Below are 13259 nucleotides of genomic sequence, written 5' to 3' on the forward strand. Positions count from 1 at the left end.
CTGGGCCAGGATTGCCCCTAAGGTGGGGCTGGAATGAAAAGGACAGACGTGAGTGAAAGATCCAGAAAGAAGACGGACCAGGACTCGCAGACTCAGACCTGGTAGATCCAGTGGTAAGGGAGATCGAGGAGCTGAGAGGCTGGGAGGACAAGGGAGGTCCCTTACAACACGGCAGACCGGGTCTGAGCCAGGCTCTCCTCTGAGGGTCACAGGGCAGGGTTCTCGTTAGACTGCGCTGGGTGTAGGGGGTACTGGAGGGCTGTCTGGTGGAAACACGGGATGAAGGGAGATGCAGGACTGGAAGTGAACCCAACAACCAGGTAGCCAAGTGGTACGTGGAGGCTGGGTGTCAGGAGGAGGAACGAGAGCTGTGGGGTTCTGAGGACTCAGGCTAGAGTGGAGGGGGCGCGACCTGAGGACAGGCAGCCTTGGTGACTTTCTAGTCAAAGGCAATAACCAGAGGACAGTCCAGCAGGGAGGCCGCCTCCATGCCGAAGCCGGAGCTGCCTCTGCGGAGGGGGGAAGCGAAGGGTGCCGTGGGCTCCTGACCTTGCACGTTTCCCAGGGAGGGGATGACCTGTGGGAGAGGGTCCTACCATCCCTGAACTGAGGCTGCCCCCAGGGGCCCGGGGCACCCAAGCCTTCCACCCGTGGCCCCGTGGAGCAGGCTGCCTGCACACGGGCACCCAGCAAAGCAGCGGGCAGGCAGCTTGCGCGCACCCTGGGTCTGCCTCTCCCCGGAGCCCCGCTTCAGGCAGCCCAGCCTCCCATAATTGCCTTCTAAAAATATCCTTCCCCCCACCCCCACCTCTTGATTTCAAAATATTTAGTTTTCAGGGTATTTAAAACGAGAGCTGGCGGCTCTTCCAGGTCCAGATAACAAAGCTAAACATTTATGCTTCGACTGCATTTCTCTGAATCGGCTCAGATCTTGGGGCTTGATACGGCAGTGGCAGGAGGGAGAGGAGTCAAGTGCAAGATGGATCATGTGCGGGCCTCCCTAGGGCTGGGGGGCAACTGGCCCACCCCCACAGAACCCCTCTAGGACCCCTCCCTTCGTTGGGGGACCACCTACCGCTGTTGACGAAGAGCCGGCCCCTGACGGTGTCCTTCCCCAGGATGTTCTCAGCCTCGCAGACGTACTCCCCAGCGTCCTCCACCTTCACCTTGTTGAACTGTAGTCGTGAGTTCTTTCTGGTTAGGGAGGGGATAAGAGGCGAAGAGGCGTGAGCCAGGGCTTAGGTTGGCCGTGGCTCCCCAGCAGTCACCCAGAGGTCACCTCTCCCTGCACAGCCACAGCGTCTACGCCGTGTGGACGGGAAGTAGATTCCCTCCGACCAGCCATTGCTGGGGTCCAGGTGGAGTGCAGAGTCCCCAGGGCTGGAGGGAGACCTGGGCACCCAGGACAACATTGGGATTCTAAGTCCATGAATCGTCACATTCACTTTTCCAGGGCTGGGCCTTCTCTGTAACCATTTTTCTAGGGGAGGAAAGTGGAGTCCTTAGGAAGTCGCATGGCCACCTTCCTCCTTTTCCTTTAGTGCCCTTCTCTCAGGCCCGCTGTGTCTCCCCCCACCGCCTTCCAGTAGAGCAGCTGCTGGCTCACAGCTACCTCAGCCTTCCCTTAGAAGCGGTAGCCCGTCACTCTAGATAAGCCAGGCCTATTTCCAGATACCCGGCAGGGCCACCAATCTAACAGGTTCCCATGGCAACTGTGCCCAGCCTCCCAGTCCAAACCTGTAGCTCTCTCCTGCCTTTGTGTCGGCCCTGCCACTAAGGGGCACTCTGTGGCCTCCTCAAGGGGTTTCGCTTCATTTATTCAACAAATGTTCACCGAGTGTCTTCTGTGTGCTGGGAGCTTGGATACCTCAGGGAACAAAAAGATCCTATCCTCAAGGCCTGACTTGACCCTCGTGGCTAATCTGGAGGAGGACAGGACAGGACAGATGGGAAAACTGAGTCCCAGAGGGGCTTCCGGACTTGTCCAAGGGTACCCGGCAAGGCAAAGGCAGAGGTGGGTAAGGAGCTGGAGTTGGTGAGGACTTGGGCCCCAAGCAGCTCGTGGGCTGTCTCCTGATGCTGAGGCTGACCCCTCTGTGGAGGGCTTTGCACCCAGCCCTGCATGCCACGAGTTGTGGGGCGAGGCCTGGGCAGAGACTTCAGTGCTGTGGGTGACTCCAGGGCACCTGGCCCTGCTTCCCCTCTTCTTTCTGAAGACGCTGCCAAACCTCTCCTTCCTTCCGTGGGCTTCCCTGCACTTGCCCGCGGTGCCTGGGCTCCGTAGGATCTGTTCACACCTCCCATCCCTCCCCCTGCCCCAGTGCTCTTTAGGGCCAGTCTGAGCTCTGGATTAAACCCCGGGACCCCAGCCTGGTCCCCGGGGGAAACAAAAAGTAGCATGAAAATTTCTTAACATGATGTAACCTCCTCCTCTTTTAGTCCCGAGTTAAAAAATCAGATTCCCAGAATATGCGCAGTGGGTTGGAGGAGTGGTGGCATGGGAGGTAGGGTAGCCGAGCTGTCCTGCCCTGGGCCCAGGGATGGAAAGACAGAGCCATGAAGCTGATGGGGGAAGGTGTGGATGGTGAGAAGAGAGGCTGCACCAGGGATGGAGGAGATGGCAAAATGACCCACATCCCTCCCCGGGCTGTGCTTTGGGGACCTACCTGTCTCCTGAGCTCCACCTCAGCCTCTGATGCTGGGTTCTTCCCAGACCTCCTCATTCCAAGATCCCCCAAACCAGCCTCCATGAGCTTGTCTTGTCAAAAAGGCCCTGTTGCCGTGGTGATGTCCTTGCCGACGTTACAGTGACAGCTGCCTGACTCCGTGCCACCCCTCCCGGCTCACGCCATTCTCTGTCTCCTTGGCCTGGTGTCTGCCTACAACCCTCTTCTGTCAATTCAAGTTTGTTCTCTTCATTAAACAGAGCCCTGGAGGCCCCTCTGGCTAAGACAGCATTTCCTTCCTGGCTCCAGCCTAATTAGATGCCACAGATCTCAGCTGTCCCGAACCAGGCTTCTGCTTCCTGACCACCAGCTCTTCCCTGACATTAGATGAGCAGAGGAGGGGATCACCTGAGGGTCTCCGGGTCAAGAAGCTATAGGGGACACAGACTCAGAAGCTCCTTGTCACCCACCCACAGCTGAATTCAAAGGAGCTTCCCTTACACGACATGACGTGCAGCAGGACAAGGTGGAGCTAGGCTCACAGTTAACTGGAGGAATGAAAGCTAAAACCAGAAGGAAGGGCTTCCCGCACGAAGGGGTGTGAGATGTGTGGAAAGGTGGGGGTGCAGGGAGAGCCCCTCCCCTTTAAGGTGCCAGAAAGAGGCAAGGGGACATAAACAATGACCCCTAGGTTTGCTGGCTGCAGACATCTTGGGTTACCAGGTGTGTGATGATCTCCCCAGTTCCAGGAAGGTGGCCCCAGCCTTGCACAAGAGGCTCTGGGGTCAGTGCTGAAGGGTAGGGCTCTGTGGGGCTCTCAGGCCCCTAAAGAGTACGGGCAACTACGTTTCTCTTCTCCTCACTCCTAGCTCCAGTCCGAAGCCCCAAGGACTCAGGACTCCCTCCCACCTTCTGGCAGGCCTAGTGCCCGCTTGCTAGGCTGACCTAGGTCTGCCCCTGTGATGGACACCCCCCCCTCCTTCCTCAGCCAGTTTTCTGCTGGCAGGGACTAGGGATCTGGGTGGCTGCTTCCTCCACCCGTCCGCATGTTCCTCAGTGCCTATCTCCTGCTGCCTGCCTGAGGGGCCAGTTCCAGCCTGCCCCTCATAAACAAGGGAACACTCGGCTCTGCACGGGTGGGCTCCATGCCCAGGGCTGGGGAGGGGGACGGTTTTCTCCTGGCACAGGAAGCCTTGGGTGAGACACCTCAGCGGGGCAGTCCCAGAGACAGGCGGCACCCACCGGGAATGGGTCTCCGTAGACCAAGAGTGATGTCAAGACAGAGTGTGGCCTGGGCAGAACGGAGCGCTGGGAGGGCCAGAGTGCAAGCTGCAGCGCGGGCAGAAGGAAAGAGAAGATTTGCCAGAAAGGAGACTCCCGCCCCTAACCCCTAGCCCCATGCCAGGTGAAGTATGTGTCTAGAGGTGGCAGCTCTCTGAGTCACAACATGGGAATCAGAAGTTCTCCATCACGGACCCTCCTCCAACCCATCGCCTCACTGCAGGGAGCCCAGGGGCATGACGGGTGGAGCAAGGCAGTTTCAGAAATGCAGCAGATGGGACAAGGTCCTGACAGGAAGGGAGCAGAGGCACACTTCAGGCTCTCAGGGGTCCTTAGTACCCAGGAGGAGACCCAGATGATACGACCAGGCCGTTTCCAGACTGGGTGACCCATTTGTCTGATGACACTGAGGCTTGACCAGGATAGTAACTTGTTCAAAGGCCAGCCCAGAGGGTGTCCTGCCCAGTCCTAGGGGCACCCTGCACCCAGGAGAGGAGAGCTAGTCCTGCAAGATCCTCATCAATTCATACCGGAAGTAGACCTCCTCTGCCAGGCCACACAGGAGAGAGGGTGTGTCTGGGTGGTGGTCTTGGAGGCTCTCATGCTGGGAGAGACAGCCCCCCAACCATGCTATGAAGCCGTGTCTAAGGCACTGTGGGAGGAGACGGTGAGAGCTTGCTGGAGGGCTCAGGAGGGTGACCCAGAGGATGTGACATCTAAGCCGGGCCTTGGAGAATTTTGCAGAGGACAAGGTGAGAGGAGGGGGGTGGGCACTGCCAGCACAGAGAACAGTCTGGGCCCAAGGCCAGGGGTCAGGAGCACCGAGGTGTAGGGGAACAGCAAGGCAGTGAGTTACAGGCCAGGAAGGGGAGCGTCAGAAGGGCCCCAAGACCTAGGCTGTCCTGGCATACTGCAGGCTCTCGAGATCTGTCAAGCAAATGAATGAATGATCAGATATGTGCCCTGTTAGAAAGATCATCCCCTGTCAGAGTCACAGGGGTCAGTGACTCTGTGGACCCCTCGAATTGCAAGCAAAACCAGGTGTATAAAGAGCATGTTTTCTGAAGCAAGGGTCAAGGTCTTTACCAGATTCCCCACTAGAAGCTAGACTAGAAGCTCCGTGAAGGTGGGGACCACGTCTGCTCCGATCCTTAGTGCATCTCCAGCCTCTGACAGAGTGCCTGGCACACAACTGTTGCTCAGCACATGTATGTGAGATACAGAAATGAATTCACAAAGGGGCCTGTGGCCCAGAAAAGGCGGGGTGTGGTCAAGAGTGAGACCGTGGGGGAAAAGAGGCTAAAGTCAGGGAGGGCAGAAGTGAGCAGGGAGAAGGGTGCCTCCTTCCAGAGGCGGGGTATCCACCTGGAGGGGACGGCATGGGGGCAGGTGCCGGCCAGCGGGCAGTCTGGTTCTGCCACAGCTGAGACGAGAGCACAAGGGGCAAGGCGGAGAGGCTAGACTGGGCCATTCTGGGTTAGAGATGTCTGTGGAGCTTTTCCGGTAAGCAGCCTGAGGTGACTTCTAAAAATTCACTACTGACCCAGAAAACCCCTCAAAAATCATCCAAATCATAGAGATTCAAGTCTTCGTGTTCACTTTAAGAACACTCGTGAAACTGCCCAGGTCATTAAGGGTATGCATATCCGAAAAGCCACCAAGTATCTGAAGGATGTCACTTTACAGAAATAACCTGTGCCATTCCATCATTACAACGGTGGAGCCGGTAGGGGTGCCCAGGCCAAACAGGGGGGCTGGAAGCAGGGTCGGTAGCCCAAAAAGGGTGCTGAATTTTTACTGCACCTGCTCAAAAATGCAGAGAGTAATGCTGAACTTAAGGGCTTAGATGTAGATTTTCTGGTCATTGAGCACATCCAGGTGAACAAAGTCCCCAAGATGCGGCGCAGGACTTACAGAACTCATGGTCGGATCAACCCATACATGAGCTCTCCCTGCCACATTGAGATGATTCTTACTGAAAAAGAACAGATTGTTCCTAAACCGGAAGAGGAGGTTGCACAGAAGAAAAGGATATCCAGAAGAAACTGAAGAAACAAAAACTTACGGCCTGGGAATAAATGCCGCAAAAAAAAAAAAAAAAAAAAAAGAGATCTGTGGGGTATCTCCAGGGTGGTAACTAAGTGTTTACCTGGCAGCATGGGTCTGGAAAAAGAAAGGCCATCAAACTAGAGATGGAGGCTTGGGGGTCATCAAATATAAGAGGGTGAAATCACCTACCGGTGGAGAGGGGAGAAGAGTGAAGCCCCGAACACAGCAAAGTCCCAGCATTCGTGACGCCTGAGACAGGGTGCTCAGAGGCACAAGAGGACCAGCAGGAGTACCACAGGGGCAAGGAAGCAGGTGGCACCCATGCCAAAGGCTGCTGAGAGGCCTGGCGGCCGGGAAACTCTGAGGTCACAGGGTCTGTCGATAGCCACAGCTGCAAAGAATTGGGGTTGTATTTACAGGGCAGATTTCTGCAGAGCAAAGAGGAGTGGAGGATGAGCTGTGTAGAGTCAGTGGGTGCGAAACTCCCTCCACGTGGTGATCGAGGGAAGGAGCAAGATGGGGCAACAGCCGGAGGAGGAACGGGAGGCGGCAACGTGGAGGGAAAGTTTTTAGAAGAGAGGCGATGTTAGTGGTTTGTTGGGGGGGAGAGAGAGAGGCTGAAGTCACCAAAGAAAGGAGTTTGTTGGTGGCACAAGGGCTCTGTGTGTGCAGGAGGATGTGGGTGAGTGTGAGGGCCACGTGCGGATCAGGAATGGGGATGAGGATGGGCCATGTTGTGGACTGTTTGAGAGTAATGTGGCTGGCAAGGAGCACCCCGTCTCCTGACTTCTGCTGTCTCAGTGAAGTAGGGGGAAGGGGAGACGGGGCCCCCCAAACTGTAGAAGCCTGTCCACTCCTCTCTCCAGCTCAGAGCCAGGCTTGGCGGGGAAGGGGTGAGGTGGCCTCAGAAGGTGAGCTTGATGGGCACCCTGTAGACTTGTGGCACCCCAGACCCCCCTCCCAAGTTCCCTGAGGAAGCAGTGTTCTTTCAGTCATAAACCTTTGATCTGCACCAAATCCTCTTAAATTACTTTCTGTTTGCTGCCTGGACCACTTTCCAGGGTGACCAGTCCTGTCTTTGCTCCCTGTTCACAGAGAGAGAGTCAGAAAACTGGAAGCCCTGCCCAGACCCCTGACCCCCACCTCCTCTTTCACAGGTTTCGGAGACTAAGGCCTGAGGGCAGGATGTGTACATCCGGGGTCACCTGGCAAACCAGGATCAGCCTGAGCCCAGACCCTTTTTCCATCACTTTCTGTTGTCGGACAGGTTGGAGGGTCCTCTAAAATCATCTTCATTTGCATTTTGCAGGGGTGAGGAGGAAATGATAGCTCCTCTGGAGGGGCAGGAAAGGCGGGGGCGTGCCTCAGCCAGAGAGGGAAGTCCACAGGGCCCTCAGGGCCCGCAGAACAGACGTCAGGCTTGTCCTGCCTTCTCACAGCCCCTCAGGAGAGAGGTGAGGGGCTGCCCTTGGACGTCTGGCTTCTCTGGTGCCTGGAGCCCCCTGTCTGGCCAATCCAAGGTGGAAGAGAGGCCACCTTCCACAGCCCAGAGACTCTAGAGCTTCAGATTCTCTTCCCTGGAGCACTGACTCAAAGACTAAAGTCAATTTCCATGTCACAGGGGAACTGTCTGAGATACAGACTCCTTCGACACCAGTCAAAGCCATGTGCCTTTCCCTCACCTGGCTGTCTGCCCAGTGCCAGCTTGCTGAGCTGAGGAACCAGCCCATCCTCACACGTGCCCTCCCAGACCCAATCTAGAGTCAGGGTCCTTCACCAAAAACTGCCCAATGGTGGGCTTTCCGACCCTGTGGCAGGTCCTTTGAGAAGTTTTATGCCCAAGATGGGACTCCACAGTTAAAGCTGATTTGGACAATCAAATTGCCTTCAACCATCCAGGGACATTAATTAAGCAGGTACCGTCGTCTGCAAGACGCTGGGGCAGCATCACCAGAGGGGCTGGAGCTGCAAGGAGAAACTGGACGCCACAAAAGAGGGGGGACTGGAACTGGTTCCACAGGTGGATCTGGGGGAACAACCCTGGGCTCTTCCCGGCTCAGGCCCCTCCTTCTGAGGAAGGATCAGGGGTGGCTGGGTGGATGGAGGGAGGGATGTCGCTCACCTGCCATTGCCGTACTTGATGCGAATGTCGCGGCTGCGGTTGAGCTCCTTGCCGTCCCTGAACCAGCGGTAGGAGGGCTGGGGGTTACCAGCTGCTGCCTCACACTTCAGTGATTGCTTCTCACCCACCTGTCCCGTCTGGCTCTTCATCTTCTTCAGCTTGGGCCGGGTGGCTGTGGGGATACAAGGCAGGAGGTGAGCGTGTTGGTGGTGGGGCAGCGCCAAGCACGCGCAGCAGAGGAAGGGCCACTGTCCTTGGGGGGTGGGGAAGAGGGTGAGCCTGGGGAGCCACCCCTCCTGGTGTCACTTCCTAGTTCAAATCAACAAGGCTTCACAGAGGGTCTGCGTTGATGTCAGTGTGGGTACCGCCTGTGGAGAGTTTTCCTTCATGCCTGGAATGGTACTCAGAGCTTGATACACATTAGCTGATGAAAATCACCCCGTGAGTTCATTGCAATGATTAAACCCATTTACAGATGGGGAAAACTGAGGCTCAGAGTGGTGAAGTCACTTCCCCAAGGGGCTGGAACTGGAATTCAAACCCAGGTCTCCTTGACTTCAGTGCTCAAGATCTAATTCCTGTCCCAGACCCCCAGGTCTATGCTGGGCCCAGAGGACACAAGTGGACCAAAATGACAGACACAGCTCCTGCCCTCAGGAAGTTCAGTCTAGCAGAGGAGCTGGAACCTGGCATTGACATCACAGCATGGTTTATGGAGGCCTGGGGGTGCTGAAGCCCAGAGGTGTGTCTCCAACCTAGAGTGGGGGAGGAGCTAACTCAGCTGAGAGTTAAAGGATGGGGGAGCTAGAAGGGAGGGAGGTGGCCCAGGCTGTGGTTTATCAGAATCGCACGTGGTCAGCAAGGTGAGCTGCCCTGAATGGGTGAAGTGGTGTGGCTGTGTGGGGGCTGGGGCCTGGGGCTACACTGGTGGGCACAGGGCTGCAGGGCTCCAAATGCCAAGCTAAGAGGTTTCTCCCATTTTTCTTGAACACCATTCTATTTCCACCTGCCCTGGTCTCCCATGTTTCATCTCCTTGCCCCCCTCCCTCTAACAACCTAAAAAAAGAAAAGGAAAAAGTACTCTGTTCTTAGGACAGTGATGGCAAGTCCATGCTCCCTGCTGGGGCGTGTGATAATTTCCACTGGGACAGCCCTGTAAAGGATACCCAGTGACTTTGTGTGTGCTCTCATTTGGTCACCGAGCTCTGTAAGGCAAGTGTCATGCTAACATAAAGGGTGAAGATGAGACTCAGGTTAAGAAACTTGGCCAAGGTCACGCAGCCAGGCAGCCACAGAGCCCAGGTATCTGGATGTGCAGTGTGCCAGGCTTGTAGCAGGCCGGTGTCTGCTTTTGCAGCCTCAATGGCTCTCTTTGAGGAACAGAGAAACTGGTTGAAGGGAGGGTCTGCTGGGGCCAGAGAGTTGTCTGGGGACTGACTGACCCTGTCTAGGCCATTGGTCCTTCCCCCACCAGTTCAGAGTCACAGCTCAAGCTGGCTCTGGATAAAGACAGGTGAGAGGGCCTGGCTACAGGGGCCCCTCACTGAACCTAACCCTGGGCTGCTGCTTTTAGTAGGGAGTAGATGAGCGTGGGGTACAGGGGTAGAGGGAGCATGGAGAGAAAGTGCCCCCAAAGTCTTAAAAAATATAGTACATAGATTCAAAAAAATGGTGCTTGTGAAATGATTTTGTTCATTTTAGAAAATTCGAAAATACAAATGGATAAAAGAAAATAAAACCATCCATTATCCTAGTACTTACCAGTATTTAAAACACACATACACACACACACACACACACACACACACACACATGCACCTACACATCTATTTTTAAACAAAGTGGGATCAGTGCCAGTAACATGTTTCTTTCATGTAATGAAACACTGCAAGCCTTTCACCTTGGCATTAACTATTAATAACATTTTGCAAACTGACTTCTATAGGACAGGCATATCCAGAAAGAGGATAATAGATACTACTTAAGAAAACGGTTCCACGAGCAAATCAGTTTGGGAAACATGTGGTTAAACATTAAAGAAGTATCTTCATTGACTTCAGTATGATTCCCCAAGTAAGGGTCTTGGAGCTTTGTTGGGAAACCCTTGACTTTATTTCCTTGAAATGCTATTATCTGGAATAAGTTCTATAACATAACAACTTATGTGTGTATGTATTTATAGATATATAAATATTTTAATAGAGAATATATTCACATGATTCAAAATTCAAGAAGTGAAAAGGGGTATATGGCTTAAAAAACAGATCTCCCTCTAACTTCTGACCAAGGCCACACAGTTGCCTTTCTAGAAGGCAATCAATTTTATCAGTTCCTTTTACATCCTTTCAGAGACCTTTTAAGCATAAACAAAAACCCCTAGTATTTACACACACATTTTTTGCCTATAGCACCATTTTTAGGGTTGCATAATATTCCTGAATGGGTGAATCAGAACTTATGTAACCAATTCCTACTGTGGAGCATTCAGCATACATTCTCCCCTGCCTTACCACACCCCATCACAGACAAGCCCAGAGGAACACCCTTGCAGCTTCATCCAGTGTATATACCCAGTGCACATCAACCTTTGCACAGATCCAGTGTATACTCCTGTAAGGGCAGTGAGGCTCCTGACTCAGACTGCCTGTATTCAACCCACGCTTTGCTATTTGTTAGTTCTATGTCCTCAGGCTATCGCCTTAATCCTTCTGTGCCTCAGCTTCCTCATCTGTAAAACACAGGTGATAAAAACAGCTCCTAACTCATGGGATGATGACTGAGGATTATATGAGATAAGGGATGTAGAGCTCTGGCACGCACAGAGCATTTAATAAAGGTTAGCTATTACTGTTATTATTATCCACAATTATTTCCTAAGGCAATCTTCCTAAAAGTGGAATTGCTGCACCAGAAAGGTGTGCAATTTTCCTCAGCTTTACACGTTGCCAAACTGCGTTCTGGAAAGGTTGCACCAATTTGCACTCCCACCAGTGAACGATGGTGCCTGTTTTTTCCACACCTTCACCAACATGAGGGATTATCATGTATTTAATCTCTGCCAATTAGCTAGGCAAAAGATAATGCCTCTTTGTTGCTTTCATTTGCACTTATTTGATACCTGGTGAGGCTGACCGCTTTTCATAAGTGTATTGGCTCATTGTATTTCTTCTTTTTGAATTGCCTGTTCTTGTCTGTACTCTTGTTTTTCTACTGGGTGCTCATCTTCTTACTGATCTGTAAGAGTTCTTTATAAATAGTAAGGCTATTCACCTTTTGCTACAATGTTTTTCCCCAATTACCTGCTTCTTACATTTTTAAATGCTGGTTTATTGTTTGGGGTTTTTTGTTTGTTTTTTTTTGACACTCGGAGGTTTTATGTGTATCAACCTATCAATCTGTGGGACTTTCTGGAACTTCATTATTCTAGTGTGATTGAAGCCCTGCCTCAGCATCCTTCTCCCTTACCTACATCCCACCGTCCTCCGTCTGCTTGCTCTCGGGGCCCGTCACTCCTTATCAATAGTTATCAACCCTAGATGCTAATGAGAACCATATGGGAAGCTTTAAAAAGTGTGTCAGTGCCAGGGACATTGTTCTGGACATTCTGAAGCAGGACCTGTGAGGATGGGTCCAGGTATGTGGGTTTTAAAAATATATAATAAATATGTAACATACTCTAGGCAAGAGCACATATTGTAAGTGTAGAGCTTGACAGCTGGCTGCAAGCTGAACACATCTTCACAGGCGGCTTTGCTCCAATGTTGGGTTGACACACAGTGATCTAACCTCTTGGTCACCTGGTGACCTGCAACTAGGCTCCTCTCCCTCCTTGTGAACTGGGGACACAGAGAGCTCTTCTCAAGTTCTAAGGTGCCTCCTTCCCCTGCTTGGAGAGTGTTGACCTTCCCTGAAGTTCTGAGGTTAGGGAGACCCCTGATCCCACCCTCCCCAACCCAGGCCCCCTTCCTCCCAATGAGCCAGGGTGGGGGTGGTGGAATACCTGGTGGGAGGAGGTGGTGCTTCCTGACAAGTCCTGGCACCCTGTGCCCTGAGCCCGAGGCCACTGCTTAATGGTGGTGGTAATGGTTACACAGAGACTGACCCAGAAACAGCAGACATGACCCCAGTTCAGAGGGCCCGAGGAACTGGGGGCTTCAAGGTCGTTCCCTGCCACCAATGGGAAACCCAGGACAGCATTTCAGATGACAAGGAGCCACCCCATCTAGTGAGAACCTTGTGTGACCTGACCCGAGTGACAGTCCACTCACTTCAGAACAACCCCATCCAGTTCACTTTTTCCCCATTCATTCACCCTACTATATACCAGGCACTGTTCCGGGCCCTGCGTGTACAGTGGTGAACAAGGCAGATAAATTTCCTGCTCTTGGGAGCCTGCATTAGAGTGAGGAGAGTAGATAATAGCAAACAATCTCAGGAAATATGAGGCAGTAATAAGCTCCTGGATAAAGGCCTTGAGGGGTGAATGAGCTTGGTGAGTTCAAGGGATAAAAGAGGCCCAGGTGGCTAGAAGATTCTGGAAGGCAGGGGAGCCTGGAGAAGTAGGCCCAGGTGACTGACATGAGGCTGTGTGAGCTAGGACGAAAAGTCTGGGTTTGTTTTGCCTCCCCCCGCCACTTTTTATGTGCTTACTAGAAAACTTTAAATTACATATGTGGATTGCATTATATTCCTGTTAGACAGCACTGGGCTAAAGGATGGCAATAAAAACCACCATACATTTCAATCATGCTGTGTTCTTTACGAAGAGTCTTCTTTTCTGTCTCTTAACAGTTCCTCACGAGCATCATCTGAGATACTGAAAGCCTATGTCTCCTGCTCTAGCAGCATCCAGTCCTGGTCCCTGTTCACAGATACCTTAGTTCACGGCTCTTTGAAAGCCAAGGATGTGTGTTTTGAAAGGAATGGGACCCTGCAAACAGGCTGCATTTTTTACTTCAAGCAAGTCCCTTGGAGAGAGGAGCGGCAGCCCAGGAAGAACACCCCGCAGGTGGCACTGGGAACACTGCCCAGAGGACCTCTGTACCCTCACTCCTGGGCCTGGAGCCCTGTCAGGCTTTCTGCAGTGAGGAGCGTGGACAACCTGCGCAAGACGGCCCTGGAGTTTTGTAGATGTGATGGGA

The 13259-nt window shown here is 53.1% G+C and overlaps 1 protein-coding gene and 1 pseudogene across 7 annotated transcripts in view; one reads left to right on the forward strand and one right to left on the reverse strand.

Moving 5' to 3' along the window:
- NRG2 (neuregulin 2) overlaps positions 1 to 13259 on the reverse strand; it is a gene marked incomplete at both ends in the record, with an annotated part of 178442 nt that overhangs the window by 28714 nt on the left and 136469 nt on the right. For all 6 annotated transcript variants that reach the window (XM_082651663.1, XM_082651661.1, XM_082651662.1 and 3 more), the window contains 2 exons: positions 1076 to 1194; positions 8119 to 8290. In XM_082651663.1, coding sequence (XP_082507789.1) covers positions 1076 to 1194; positions 8119 to 8290 — 291 coding nt within the window. The remainder of the gene's footprint in view (positions 1 to 1075; positions 1195 to 8118; positions 8291 to 13259) is intronic.
- On the forward strand, positions 5571 to 6025 carry LOC309820741 (large ribosomal subunit protein uL22-like; annotated as a pseudogene). The gene has a single exon. The product of its transcript is annotated as a large ribosomal subunit protein uL22-like (transcript).

The sequence above is a fragment of the Grampus griseus genome (genome assembly GCF_964374135.1).
Source record: "Grampus griseus genome assembly, chromosome: 3".
NCBI classification, from domain to species: Eukaryota; Metazoa; Chordata; class Mammalia; order Artiodactyla; family Delphinidae; genus Grampus; species Grampus griseus.